This window comes from Carettochelys insculpta, chromosome 1 (genome assembly GCF_033958435.1).
Source record: "Carettochelys insculpta isolate YL-2023 chromosome 1, ASM3395843v1, whole genome shotgun sequence".
Classification (NCBI taxonomy): Eukaryota; Metazoa; Chordata; order Testudines; family Carettochelyidae; genus Carettochelys; species Carettochelys insculpta.
In genome coordinates, this window is record NC_134137.1 from 171,491,638 (window position 1) to 171,507,559 (window position 15,922).

Here is a 15,922-nt window from a genome sequence, read left to right on the forward strand (position 1 = left end):
TTGCAAGAAGGGAAGAGATACAGTGTTCCAAACTGGCTGAGGCCCCCACAGAAAGTGGGTTAATCGAGGATAATCTTAAGAACGTAGGAGAAATCATTCTGATTCTATATTCATCCCAACCATAACCCACTGTTTACAGTACATTTTTCTTTGCGGCTTTTGTTTTGCAGAGCAACTGAAAATGCCATGGTTCTATTGTCATGCTGTGGCTTGTGTTTTGCATTTTGTTTCGTGTTTGTCTCAGTGCATTGTTGTGTATTGCATTTGGGAAAAGGGAGGCTAATGTATTAGGCAGGGAAAGTTAATAACTATATGTGTCCCATTTGTGGATGTATTATATCTGCTGCTTATTGTTTGTTATTCTTATGTATTTTGTTATTGTAAACATATTACAGACTGCTTATTCTTTTGGTGCCTAATATACAGTAAACTCTTGCATATCCAGCAGCCTCAGGACTGGTAGCTTGCAGGGTAGTAAAATATTCTGGATACTCAAGAGATATACGTAGCAATGCATAACACTAAAGGAAAACGGGATTAGATATTAAGAAACACAAATGTGTGCAGAGTACTTTATTTACCAACAACAGTTGTATTGTACATTGTAAACTTGCACTGTTTGCTGCATTTATTTATATTTACATTCGCTACACTGTATTTATGGAAAACATAACTAAAATTTATTTATAGTTAGAATGCTGGTTATTTGAGGGTTCCAGATGACAGAATGCCAGGTGTGAAAGAGTTGACTGTGATTGGTTCTGGGCACGATCAGATTAAAACATGGAGGCACCACAAAGGCTACAGAAGAATTCAATAAAAAAAAAAAAAAGATGATGTGTAGTGGAGACAGAAGAAAAACAGGGTACAATGCACTAAGAAAGGTGAAAATCTCCAAATATCTTATCTGCAGACCCTCAGGCAACCTGGGCTTAATCTCTCACAAACTTCTGCTTTCGGGTCTAACCCTGCTCACACTGTTGTTGATTGATAGCTTTCTGCAGTAGATTTCCCTTTCCCCTGTTGGACATCTTTTGACTTCATTTGCTGTCCCACAGTGCCTCCTCATGTGTGAAGGGTGGAGTGGATTCAGCTCCTAAGGAGTCAGGAGGAGAGGTGGTCTCATTTAGACTTTGTTGTTCAGCATGCTAGTGTAACACACAAACAGGATGTAATAAGATACCAATTTCAATACGACAGTGGGTTAATAGTGACCTACAAGCCCTCCTTGCAATGCATAGCACAACCTCTTCAGAACAGGGCCTGGCCTAGCAAACAAGGATAAGTAGCAACACAACAAGTATTCTTTAACCAAAGAGCCTGATGAGATGCTGACACCTTGCCTGGATTTAGTCTATTTTCCCATTTTGGTCCATCGTGAGTTGACTGAACCCTTAGAAGCAATTCCCCATACTGAGCTTTGGGAGTGTTCTGACCTGAATATGTCAATATTCAACATGCCAATGTTGCTTTACATAAAGCGTTGTTGTAGCTGCTTTGGTCTCAGGATATTAGGGAGAGAAAGTGGGTGACATAAGGTCCAATAAAAATATTACCTCACCCACCTTGTCTCTCAAATAAGGTTCTTCGCATTTACAATAGTACTTGCAGTTCCATACACTTACTTTGGAGAACACCCAGAACTCTGCAAACACTGGGGTAGAACACTGGTACTGAAGTGAGAAGTTCTAATGTTTGCCAAACTGGAAAGAGACCTTCCTAAAGAAATATCTATATTCTGGCTTTGATGAAGGCATTCCAGACAAATAAATGAGGTCATTGCTATCCCATGTCTCATAAGACTACTTAACAGCCTACCTTCCTCTCCATTGAGATGAACACATTGCTTTTGAAGAGGCTGGGGGAGGCTGGTCCAGAGAACACTGGAACATTGCACCTGCCCACACCAGCCCACTTTCACCTCTGAAAGCAGCAATCCTTGTGTGTGTGTGGGTGGGGGGGTGGGTGTGAGAGAGAAGCCTTCGGATCCTAGGCCATGAGTGGGGAAGGCCTTATCCAGAGAGGTGGAGAAGAAAGCCTGGAGAAGATAGTGTAGAAAGCAGCCCAAGGAAAAAGGAGTGGGTGTGGAAATTGCTGCTGATTAGTGGTTCCAGGGGCTAGAACTTGAGTAGTGGGGGTGGACAGGTTCCCCTACCAGCTACCAGGAAAGTGGCATTGAATGGTGAAGGTGGTATCCATATAACTGGCGTGCTGAGACTCACTATCCCAGAAAGGGGAACTGTCAGTGACCCTGCCAGAAGGCTGAATTATGGAGAAACAAAATCCATTGAATGAGCAAATGACGGAAGGGGGCACTGTGCCAGATGAGAGCTACTTCCCTGGACAATCACAAGGAGGCACCTCCCAGAGCAGTCCACACTTGTGTATATTGTCTTGTGAACAAAGTAATCCTTTACATCTCCACTTTAGGAGACAACCTAATAAAATGCAGGACTTGCAGCACATTAAGACAGTTCTTTATAATTTTTAAGGGGAAAATTGGAGGTAGGGTTCCGTGTCCTGTTTTAGTGAACGCAGCTTGTGCAGGATGTCAGCTAGACAGCTCTGATTGGGACTCGTTCTAGGATCCTGCTAAATTTGCAGGGCTGTTTTAGGGTTTCTAGGCACAGGAACAGAGGGGTCCAACTTGAAAAACCCCAAAACAACGAAGTCCAGACAGACGTTCGTGCTTGTTCTTACTTAACAGTGAAGGAGAACCCCAGGAAGAAAGAAGCTTGGATAATATTCAGCCTACATTTCGGGCCTTCCCGCCACAGTTGGCTGGGTTCAATAGTGAGCAGTCACTGGCCCGCCAGTGGAAACAGCCCTCTTCTGCAGGAAGCACCTCAAGTGACTAGAAGATTCTCCACATCAGGGCAAATACTTGACAGCTGTTGGTGGCAATATTCCCACCACTGCTGCCATGCAAACATTGATCTGGAAGGAACTAGATTATGACCATTAAATCATTTCACCAGCCATCAGCGGGGAGGGGCTGTTGGTTTCCACTGATGTGTTCTGGAATTAATGTGATGATATGAAAATTAAAATGTAAGTGTTTACTGCATTTGTTAAATAAAAGAGAACATGCTCAGTTACAAAATTATCTGAGTGACAATTTGTATGAAATAGGTAATGTGTGCATGTATATAATTGAGCTAGATCTTCAGAAGATATAAAACCTAAGAGCTCCATAGTGAATGGAGTCTATACCAGTTTACAGGTATGACAGGGGTAGCTGTGTTAGTTTGTATCCGCAAAAACAACAACAAGTCCTGTGGCACCTTATAGACTAACAGATATTTTGGAGCATAAACTTTCGTGGGCAAAGCTGACAAAGTGGGTCTTTTCCCACAAAAGCTTATACTCAAAAATATCTGTTAGCCTATAAGGTGCCACAGGACTTCTCATTGTTTATACCAGTTTACAACAACTCAAGATCTGGACCACTGAATTTAAATTTAAAACAAAAACCATAATGTTAAAGTAGCACAGTGAGATATATGGTAAAGAACTTGATCTTGGTATTGTGCTGCTTGGCAGTAGAACACCTGTGAAAGGATTTAAATAATAAACAAAAAGCAAGAGTAGTGGCAGAACTAACATGGCATTTGCTATCACATTTTTCACTTTGCTTGTATGTTGCATCCCTTTTCCCTACACTTTGTCTTCTTTCTAGACCATGATTTCCCCAGGGCGGAAGCTATATCTTACTCTATGTTTATATAGTGACTAGCACCACGGGCTTCCTTTATGGTTAGCCCATAGGGACTATCATAATGAATGTATTATGGATGGGGCAAACATTTGAAATAAATCATCACTACTGATTGTTGACATTTTGAACGCATTAATACTAGCCAGCTCTGAAAGTAAAATTTGTGTAGTTTCACATAAAGCTCCAGACCATTTTATCTTTGAAACAAAAACAAATATTTACCATGATGATATTACTTTTCCTAAAATCCATATTCTTCCATTTTTAAATTTGGTTGGATATCCCAAGAGATTTCTCATTTTCAGATACTGTTAATCCAGGGTAGGTGAAGCACCAAACACAAGGTTAGATGGTTAGAAAATTGTAAAGCTGTAAATGGATTTGTAGGCGTTTGTGGCCAGTGCTCGAATTCTGTTCATCACAATAATTTTAACATTGTTATAGAATCTAAGAGCTAGGCTCCATTGTTCTGCTTTTACAATAGACTGCTCTCTGTAATTGGTTGCTACAATGTTATTTTAATCACTACAGTCCATTGTCCATAAGTGCACCCACACATCGTACAAGCCTGTACGTAGACATACTGGACCTGATTTTCAGAAGGCCTGAATGCCCATAACTGTAACTGAAGTCAGATACTCCAGGGCTTCTAAGTAGACAAAATAAAAGTTTGGACTCAGTTCATCTCCCCAGAAGAAAATAACCCACTCCTGGACTTGACATGAAGGCGACAAGATCTCAATTAAGTTTATTTACAGCAGATATTGATACTTCATAAAATGAAAATATAAGATTAGGCAGAGTACATTTTGCAAGACACCAGGCCAAAACTCGATCTAAATTTCCACCTGAACTATCAGAACGTTAAACTACCGCCCATCCCACTCAATCATTAATTACTGTTCATGACCAGATGTTTGAGCTGCTGCTCAAAACCACATGCAACCCCCAGTCATCTGCTTTGATAAATGCAAGCTACCTCTGGGAAACTTTATATTAGAAGTCACAGTAACGAAGTACCATGTGTGGACCTGAACATTATTTATTTTATACACAGATTGCCTGAGATTCCATGACAGTAACAAAAAAACAAAAACAAAAACAAAAAAAAAATAGTCCACGCTACAATATTCATGACTTTTTCCAGGATAGAACGACCTTTACAGAGAAGAATGTAAAATCACCTGTACTGAAATCAGGTGAGAAGGAGGCTAGTACAATGGGTTCCTGGCTTGCATGATTTCTATGTGGTACAGTAACACAAGGTAAAATTATTAGTAATCATAAATATGAAGGCCTGATGTAAATAAAATAAGACAGTGTAGTTCCACGCCACCGGTATCCAGCTGCACCAAAACTGAGTAGCAGAAGCTACAAGGACTTTATACCACACTTACTGCATATAATAAAGTAATATGACTAATCATCTGGTCTACGAAGACTCGTTTGCAATAGTGGTTTCAAGTGAAATTGGCAAGTTTAGTGTGATTTCCCCTGCCTTCCTCTCCAACACATTTATGTAAGCAACATGACTGAGAATTCTACATTTTAAGTATCAATTATTTCAGTGTTTATTACATTTAGTACAAGACAGATTACCCCTGTGAGTAGCAAAAGAAAAATATACCCCCTTGAAGTACATTTGTAACATTCGGCAAAACTGCACAGAACCCATAGTCCTGTCTAAAAGGCATTTAAAGGTAAATCTTCTGAACTCTATTAATCAGTTTCACAAAACTAGGAACAAAAGCTAGACAGATGGCATCCAAGTGATTAAGAAACTTTTTAAAAAGCTCCTTTTTTGTTAAAGTCCTAATTAAAACAGGGATCACTTTTGCCAAATCAAACTTACAACAAAACACTACTGTTTAAGTTTAATATAGGCGATGGTATTTTCTGATCACACATGAGACTCCTTCACTTGAAATTTTAGTGAGAAGTTTAATTAAAAATAGCTTTAACAAATATTAAAAACAAGTACTTTGTATAATTATGTGAAATGATCTTTTTACTTCAAATTTTCCCTTACACTAATGGCTGAGCATTGGGCTGAGAGTCAAGAACTCCAAAGCACTATTTTTACATCTGACACAAATCCCATTCCCTTTACACTATGAGAAGGTCCCTGAGCCCCTTGGCTTCTGCTACCCCGTCGGTAAATAAGGAGACGATTACCAGTCTCTTAGGAGCATTGTGAGGATTAATTCATTAACGTCAGTGAATCTCTTTACAGCTCTTGAACACTAAGTAGAGGACCTGAAAAACAGATGGGAAATAACATGCAATTATCTTTGCATATGAACTACTAATCAGCACTTCTTAAACTTTATTTTCTGAAGTGTTATCACCAGCAGAGAGAGTGAGAGAGAGAGCGAGCACATGTTTAAATATGGATTGCATTGGTTGCTTCACTTATTAAGGCTGGAGAGGGCCTCCTATTCTGAGTTAAAAGAATGCACCAGAACCTCTGTATTGCAGTTTTCACCGGTACTTTGTACTGCCGGGAATTCCTGTGAATGCTCAGAAGGAAAGAGAACAGTAGAGAAAGTGAGCATTCTATGTACTGGTCTAGGGTGGGAAGAAGGTGCTAAAGGCTTTGTCTACACTACAATTTTGTGAATAAAAGTCAGATTTTGTGGAAAACACACTGTAGATGCACACATGCCAATGTTCCTGCCACTGATTTAACTCTCTTGCTACTCAGAGGTAATAAAACCATCTCAATCAGTGGCACAGAGCTTTGTGTGACAAAGTCAGAGTGACACCATTCCTGTGTACACACTCTACTTGCTTATGTCACCCAAAGGGCCTCCAGGTAGTGCCCTATCATGACTGCTCTGATCAGCAGTTTCTACTCTGCTAACCTGCAGAGTCAGGTACGCAGGCATCTGCCCCTCCCCCTTTTAAAGCCCTGAGAACTTTTAATTTTCCACTTCCTGTTTGCTCAGCACGGACAGCTCACATCCCATCTCCTCATATCAGCCATATCACCTTTCTGCAGCAAACAGGGTCCTGTGGGGAGTACACCAGAAGTGCTGGATCCGTTGGGTCTCGGGGAAGAGGAGGCTGTGCAGTCACAGCTCTGATCCAGCAGCAGGAACCTTTGACATCTAATAGCAGATTGCTCATGGCGTGAATTAGAAGGGACAAGCAGCAGTGCCCAGGTGAAGACCCAGGAACTAAGGTAGACATGCCAGCAGGCGCAGGGAGGCCAACCATCTTTCCGGTGTAGCATTGAAAACATGCCGCTTCTACAAGGAACTGCATCTCATCCTTGGCAGCAACCTTGCCTATGTCACCGAGAGCACTGTGGCTACTCTGAGGGCACTGGAGGCAGCAGCTGGTAGAATTGACCTGAAGGATGAAGCGGCAGATGCGGAGATTCAGCAGGAGGATGGTGTGAGATGTGGCATGGTGAGCCAGTACCTCTTTTTGACTCAGGAGGGTTTGCTCATCCCAGCAGCCTGGCTCGGGCATGCCTGAGGCAGAAGAGCGGTGCTCTGCTAAGTATTCCTTTTTCTTTGAAAACACACGGCCGCATAAAATAGAGGTGTCCTTTGGTTTTTTACATGATCTATATGAAACCAAGGATTGAAATTAGCAACACTAAGCTCTGTTTGCTCCTTCGACTTATTCTTCTGTGCAGTTGCACAGTGAGGGCTCTGGAGAAAAGATTTTTAATGCATTTGAAGTTCTCCCAGGAATCCTCCAGAGAGATCTTTAGGAAAAACTTTCCCAGATACTCTGCAATCCTCTGCTGAACGTTGCTTGACAGAGCAGCTTTGTTTCTTCCCCCAGCGTAGGAAGTTTTGCTGTGCCATTCAGCAACTACTCCTGCAGCAACCAACTCAGAATGGGCGAGCAGCACGTGGACCCAGTCTGAAGCCAAATGCATGCAGGAGATGCAGCCTCACGTCTTCAGTGGTGTGATTTCAGCTTTGATCGTTCCTGCTGCTGGGACATGGCAGCCGTATTCAGAATATTGTCCTCGGGTACTTGTCCTCATCCCTGTCTGAAACCACTCAGGCCAGGTCTATAGCTTCAGGAGGCCCGGGTCTCCCCGCATCACTGCGGGCATTCCATATTCCCGAAGTAGTATGCATCAGACACCTTTCCTCAACAGCCCTGCACTGATGCCAGTGGAATGATCCCGGTGATCCCAGCAGTGTCTGCAATACCCCTTTCTGTTGGTGCACTCCTTTGCTAAATGATCTGGGACCAAAACTGGGACATGCATCCTCTTTGCTGCCCTACTGCACTTAGGGAATCTCATGGTCACAAAACCATCCATTGTTCCCCACATAGTGCTCCAAGTCACAGTCTTCATAGCAGAAGGCGAGTAATATCCCAGGATATTTGCATCACTGCAGTCCCCATGGTGGACTTCCCAGCTCCAAACTGATTTGTGGCTGATGGGAAGTGATGTGGATTTGCCAGCTTACACACACAGACCACCACCCTCTTTCCCATCAGCACAGGTCTCACTGGTGTCCTTGCAGCTTAGTGTGGGGGCGAGCTTTGCCCACAGCTCAAGGAAAGTGGCTTGGCACATGTGAACCTCTGGCATCAGTGTAGGGTTGGTCAGGGAAGGTAACTTTTTCAAACACATGGGCAAAATCTTAGTACTATCCAAAGAGCTGTTCCCTAGATAAACACAGACTATCAGCCATTTACGGCTGGATCCAGTTTTTAAAACTGGCAGTAGAAGTGAAAACACACCAAAAAATTCCCTTCTGAACTTATCTCCAGCACTATAGTAGTTTGCTTTAAAGTCACAGCCATGAAAAACCACACATTTAGGATGAGAACTTAACTGGCAGTGTGCAGTGTTCCCTGAAAACCGTGCGCATGTGCCGCTGCTCTGGAGAAAGTCAAATGCCACTCACCTGATTAGCAGAGTGCTCACAGCTAGTTTTTTTGTTTGTCTGTTTCTATTGGTGGTGCACATTCACACATGCCTCAATAAATGTAAAAATATTTATTCTGCACATGGGTGGAAAAGATAAGAGGGAATGTTGCCAATGTGTATCTATTGTTGCAGATATGGCACTGGAATTCCAAACTATTAAGCTGTTTGGTTTTCTCTAACAAAGGCTCAAGTAACATTTATTGTATTGGAGGAAAACAGTAAGTTTTAACTTGGTAGGTTTCAGGGGTCACAAAGGATGGCAGAGTGGGTTGCAATTAACACGATAAATAGACTGTCACCACTGTACCAAATCCAGAATGAAATGGTAGAGGCCCTCAGAGGAGCTGTTTGGCTGCTTACATGAAGAGCTTGATGGTCTTACGCCAATTTGCAGATGGAAGGTCAACAAATCCAGGTCCAGCATTTGGGGTTTTCAGTTTTTCAGACTGCTCAAGTGCCCAAATTAATCTCAGAATTAATTTCTTTTTTAAAAACCAAGTCCCCAGCAAAAGGCACCCTCCAAACTGCAAACTGAACCTTATAGTTGAAATTGTTTACCTGAGCAAGGGTAAGTAAGCCCCATTGTATCCGAGTTGATTCTGCTCTGAGACTCAAAAGTGGCCACCAACTAAAGACGGCCTTTCACTTGCTCTCCTCGCTATGGTAGACTTCAGTGGAGTGAGGCAGCCAAAATGACAGTACTATGCAACTATTCTTGAAGAAAAGGTTTATTTCTGCCAAGAATCTCTGAAGGGTGTAAATGGACATCTTGGTGCCAGTTGAATGAAGACAAAAAATACTGGGGCAATTAGGAGCGTACGATTCTTTGTTGAGATGGGGGCACACCCTACTGAGGTGCAGGACTCTTCAGCAGCATTTCTGGCCCATATTTCTATTCAGGACATCTGCAAGGCTGCAATGTGGTTTTCGATGCATACTTTCACGTCCCATTATGCTGTCACACATCAGGCCACAGATGACACTGGGTTCAGCAGAGCTGTGTTGCTGTCAACACGTCCTTAAACTCCTATTACCGGCACAAATATTGCTTGGAGTCACCTATGTTGAATGGACATGAGCAAGCACTCAAAGTAAAGGCAGTTACCTGTTTCCAGGGTGTTCTTCGAGATGTGTTTCTTGTGTCCATTCAACATTTCGCCCTCCTCCCCCTCTGTTGGAATTTCCAGAAAGAAGGAACAGGGAGGGGATGGGTCTGTCAGTGCCCGATATAGCACAATACATGCATGCCACTCCAGGGGGTGCTGGAGCCGGTCCTCTACGGATACTCCTGAGGAAAAGTTTTCCAGCCCTAGTGCATGTAGCAAGCACACACATCTACATTGAATGGACACGATCAAGCACTCGAATAAAGCAGCTTCATTTTGCTTCAAGAAGAATTTGGGTGGTTTGGGGGATTTTTTTCAAATGCACCTGACAGCTTGACAGTAGAGAAGGCAACAGTCAAGGCTAGGACAAACCCAAGGAACTCATTTTCACCTTTTCCAAGGCTCCTGAAGTAAGGAGCACTTGAGTTTTCAAAGAGATTTAATTTAGCTGTAGGGAGAGGAGGTGAGAAGTCAGGTGTAAGAGATGATCAATTTTTTTAAACAACAGAACACTGTATTTTAACACGCTCTTAACTGAAGTGGTTCTTTTTAATGTTGGCTGCCAAAATGCATATGTTTTTGAAGAAAACTAAATTAATTTTTAATTGAAAGTTTTAATAAAAATGAAAACATCAGAAGCAATGTGCTTAAAAATAGAAACCTCCCAATGCCTGTTAAATATTTCACTATAAACAATGTTTGAGAACATACAGAGCAATATCAAAGTGTCCCATCACCTGGTCTGTCTCACTCCCCTTGAGAGACACCAGACATTGGAATCCCCCTACAAGGCTCATATGACCTGTAGAGAGGATGGCTGCTTGACTATAGGTCCCCACAACCCTCATGAACTAATCCATATCAATCAAAGATGCCCAGATGCCTAAACTGGAACTTTGCCAGAAATTTAGTAGCTGGATGACCAGGATCCTCTTTGTTGTATTAGTGTGGATGCTGTTGGGAGAAAACATAGAAATGCCAAATGACCAAAGCCTGAGTCTCCACAGAAAGGCCAGACCAAGTAAACCTCCCTTAGTTGGTTCCTCCGTTGTTACTACAGAGGACTTTCTAACTACCAAATTTGATCTTTTCTCTCTGTCTTCGTGTGTGTGTGTGTGCGCGCACATGCATCTGTATCTAAAGATGTGGCCAGATTCAAAGTCTGTTTGACCTGCTCAGAGAATGAACTACAAAAAGCTGCCATCGGGCAGGCAAAGGCTAAAAGGGAGAATGCTTCCTTAAGGCAAAGGCTAACCAGTCTAGATAAGAAACAAGATCTTGAAAACTGATGAAACAGGAATAATTTGTGGTTATTTGGGGTCCTTGCAAGGCTTAAAGTGGAAAAAACTCTCTCTGAAAGGTACTGGGATTATATCCTAGTCTGCCCCTACGGCTAAGGCAATATGAGGGGAGAATGGGGACACAGAGGCACATGCCATCCTAGATTTCTGAGGCTATGTCTATATTACCCAGAAGATTGTCCCACTCAGGGTCGATCTTCCAGGGTTTGAGGTTGTGTGCCTGGTAGAGACACCCATAATTGACCTATCAGGGGTCAGAAGTCAACCCCCGTACTCCTCACAGTTGTAAGAAGTAAGGGAAGTCGACAGGAGAATCTCTCCCATCGACCTTCCTCAGCTAGGATGGCCAGATAAGTCAACTGCAGATGAGTTGATTCTAGCTATGCACTTGCTGCGTATCTACAATCAACTTACCTGCCTAGCATAGATCAAGCCTGAGAGAATCAAGTTACCTTCTTGGAATCCCTTTGCTCTGCCTGTCAGGGAAGATGGTCTTGGCCCTTCTCCCACTGCACTCTCCCTGAACGTGTCTGGCTCACGCTGTCCCAGGCCCTGGCATCTGGGCCATCATGGGAAGTGAAACGGGCAGGCTGCTGCCACCCCCCAGCTGGGCTCTCCCACAGGCAGTTGCCATGCAGCACAGAGGCAGCAGACTGGTGTGGCTAACCCCACCCGACACAAGTGGCAGCTCTGAGCCACTACTTCAGGGCCCAGCTGCCAGGGACAGGAGCTGAGCGAGCCGGAAGTGTGCTGGGAAGGGTGGGAGTGGATGGGGAGAGAAAGAGCAGTGGAAGGGGAGAATCCCCCCTTTCCCCACAGGAAACATTGGTGGGGAAAAGCAGCAGCCTGGGGCCTGATGCAGGGAAGGGGTGTCACTGGGGACAGTGCTGTGACTGGGTTGCCTGTTGATCAGGCCAAGTGAGGGGCACTCCCTGCACTCCTGCCCCTGCTGACGTGCCCGTGAGAGCCTGGGAGCTCTGGAGGCGAGTTAGAAGAGGGGTGAGCAATGATATGTGCAGGGAGGCCACTCCAAGAATTTGCGAAGTGGTCATGGGCAGCACTTTGTGTTAATGGAGGGGGTCTGGGAGGTCGGGCGCAGAAGAGAGCTCAGGGTAGGAGGCTGGGTTGCAGTCGGGGAGCAGGATGCGGGAGAGGATTCTGAGATGGGGCAGATGTGTAGAAGGGGTCGGAGGTTTGGAAGGGGGTTCTGACCTGGAGCAGGGAGCTGGGGTACGGGAGGGGGTGGAGTTCCAGATGCAAGGAGGCATTTACCCATGCAGCTCCCAGTGGGACCCTGAGGCAGTGTCCCTGCTGATGCAGCTTCAGGCCACTCAAAGTGGTTTGCTGCTGCATGTGTCTCGATGCACCATGCGTCCCTGGGAAAGGAAGGCATCGCCTTCTGCACACCGCATGCAAAACCCAGGCACTCCCGTGGGCTGTGCTTGCAACCAATGGGAACTGTGAGGATTGTGCTGGAGGCGGGAGCAGCACGTGAAATCACTCCTGCCCTGCAAGAAGTGCATGGTGCAGAGAGGCATCTGGCCCCAGCACGCCGCTGCGTCGAGCAGCCTGGGGCTGCGGCAGGCAAAGAGCCTGTCTGAGGGTTCCAGTGGGCTGCACGCTGTATCCAAAGGCTTGGAGGACCAGACCCAGACCGCAGGCTGTATTTTGCCTGACCAAGTTAGAAACTGTATTATTGTTAGCCTCTCCCCTAGCCCCGTTCACCCACTGGCAGGTGACATTGGTTGTCCTGGCTCAGGGAGGTGGACCTGGCAAATTGCTCCCAAAGGCAACATGACAAAGTTAAGCTGATGTCTGCTACTAAGCAAACAGGTAGTCTGGAGTAGAGGGGTTTTAAATTCTCTTTATCTTTATGTAAATTTAAACAAGAAGAAAGCAGCATTTCATGACATCAGATGAGCTTTCAGGGGCTCAGCTATTAAATACAGCCTCAAAGATCCTGCCATCTTTATAATTAAGTTGACAGATTCTAAGAACTATTACAGTATCTGCTGTGCAGTTGGTAAGGAATTGATCTCACAAAGGATAACAGCATAATTCTTTAATAAGGAAAAAAAACAACAGAGTATATGCCCTGAAGAAAAGGAAAACCAGGCAGCTCAAGTAGATCTGTTTGACCTTTTATATACTTAACAGTATTATAGGCCCTATAATATAGGGTATAATTGGTATCGAGATAAGCTATTTTGTATCACCTGATAATCACTGCTTTCAGCATATTACATATCTCACAGAGCTGGAAGGGACCTCAGGAGGTCATGGAGTCCAGTACCCTGCCCTCTTGACAGGGCCAAGCACCACCCCAGTTTTTGTTAAGTTTATTTGCCCCAAGACCCCTAAATGGCCCCCTTAAGAACTGGGCTCACAACCCTGGGTTTATCAGGACAATGCTCAAACCACTGAGCTATCCCCATCTCTAGCCTTAATGGGTAAACCAACATAATTATACCTGTATTTTCCTAACTACATTACTCTTATTTCTACTTATATTTATGTCTATATTTGTCTATATATTATTACTATATGCACAATATTAATACACTCATAACTATTTATATGTTATTTGTGACTACCCATATCACTAGATATAGGGACTTACATATTTTTACATTTCTACCTAGGCTTAAATTTATATATTTGCATGTGTGGTCACTCTATTTCTGCTTATTTGTATACATTGTCTTTTGTCATTTTGTGTTCACTTTTTTCATGACCCTATTGGTATATTTATATACCATGTACACATTAGCATTTATACTATAAGCCCGGGGCCAGCAACCTTTCCAAGGTGAATGTCGAAATTTGACCTTTTGACCTCTATGCAGGGTCCGAATGCTGATGATACTTTTTAAGGTCACCAACAGTCTTGCTTACAACACCTTCATTAATGAATTAAGATGCAGAGCTTTAGTGTTTAGGTGGTGGTTGGAAACATCAGCTGGTCTTTTGTTAACCTTGGGCGGCATGGCTTTAAGCAAGATCCTGGCTGCATGAGAAAGGAGGGGCGGGACTGGGCTCCTAACTCATGTGCCGATGAAAATCGGCTCACGTGCTGGTCTTGGCACATGTGCGGGGTTGCTGATCCCTGCTATAAGCTATTATATACTCAGATCTATGATGCAATAGGTTTCATACATGTGGCATTTTGGTAAATGTAGGTGTATTTCTGACAGTTTCCTAGTTAATTTTCATTGAGATGGGGGATAAAAGGTGGGTGCAGGCATATGCCATCTGTGAGCTGATGCTGCCTGTATTGGAAGCCTCGGATGTTAACGGTGAAATCAATTGTGGATGTTTGTTTTAATGGAAAGGTGCTCACACTGTCAGTGTATTGGGGTTCAATTAGCAGCTGAACAATCACTGAGTTTTGATTAACTCTATTAAGTTTGTGCCTGGAATGTATGGGAACTTAAATTAACCCTCCAAGAGAATCACAACTTTGAGGTACAGTAAACCCTCAAATTATACAGGGTTTGTGTTTCTGCAACCCTGTGTAACTTGAATTTTTGTTTAAGTCAAAGGGAGACAGGAACCAGGCTGCTGCCTGGTTCCTGGCTCCCCTGGGCTTGCAGGAGCCAGGAAACTGACCAGCCCAGCAGGACTGGTCTGTTTCCTTGCTCCCAGAGTGGTGGGGAGCCAGGAACCAAGGAGCAGCCTGGTTCCTGTCTCCCCACCACTTACCACTTGTGAGACCCAGGAAACTAGCTCACTAGCAGAGAGGGGAAACTGAGCAGGGCAGCAGCCTTGGTCAGTTTCCTGGCTCCAGCCAGTGGAGGGGAACCAGGAACCAGGGGCAGTGTGGATCCTGGTTCCCATCTGCTCCTTAGAGCCAGGAAACTAAGCTCCCTGCCACTCTGGAGACCAGAAAACCACTCCTGTTGGGGCAGCAAGATTCAGCCTACTGCTCCTGACAGGAGAAGTTTCCCACTTCTGTTGGGGCGGCAGTCACCTTAACCCAAGACACATGCAATTTGATTGAGTGTATCTTGAGGGTTTACTGTACTTAAAATCAAATAGATGTCATATAGCTTTCTTTCAGGAGACCCATGTAAGGAATGTGAAGATGAAGACAGAATTTAAAAAACTATGGGCAGAACATGAATATCGCTCCTCTCTTAATGATCTTGCATGTCTTGAAGAGCAAGTTGATACCATCATCCCAGGACACAGGTATAGTAATAATTATATTAATTCTTTAAAAAAAAAAAAAGGGAAGGACAATCTTAATTTTGACAATTAACCCCCCCAATCTATCGAACACAAATTGTAAAATTCTGAGAAAGATCCCTGCTGCACACTTAAACAAGAGTGCTCCATCAAACATTCATGTCAACCAGGTGAGTTTGTGTGTGGCAGATTAGCAGCAGACAGTTCTCAAAAGATACTCTCTTTACCCACCAGGCAGAACCACTGATGTTGCTATCCTGTCATTAGGCACTGGAAAGTCTTTTGACCAAGTGGAATTGCCAGACATACAAGAAATCTGGAGAAAACTAGGATTTGGATCTAACGTTTTCACCTGAATTTGTATTATTTATAAATCACCACTAGCCTCTCTTCTGCCACACGGCAGCATCTCCTCCCTGTCTTGGTTAAATAGAGGAACAGATAAGAAATGCTCTCTCTCACTTCTACATTTTAATATAGACATGAAACTGCTAGAAACCCATGTCAGAAAAACACGTTCGCCACAGGAATTACCATCTGGATAAAGAATCCAGAATTAATATTCTGCTCACTTTCAAAATCCTCGTACTTCAATTTGCACTGCTACCATCTGCAATAAACCATTTCAATGAACTATCAGGAATACGGACAAACTAGAATAAATCCCAAGTGACAGATATTTCTCAAAGATCGATCTCAG

At 43.7% G+C, this 15,922-nt stretch overlaps 1 protein-coding gene across 1 annotated transcript in view; it reads right to left on the minus strand.

The window, feature by feature from the left end:
• Nucleotides 1–605: 605 nt before the first annotated feature.
• Nucleotides 606–15,922, minus strand: part of AGPAT3 (1-acylglycerol-3-phosphate O-acyltransferase 3) — a 170,905-nt gene continuing 155,588 nt past the window's right edge. The window contains exon 9 of the mRNA XM_074995436.1: nt 606–1,096. Within this exon, the coding sequence (XP_074851537.1) occupies nt 941–1,096 (156 nt within the window). The 3' untranslated portion in view covers nt 606–940. The remainder of the gene's footprint in view (nt 1,097–15,922) is intronic.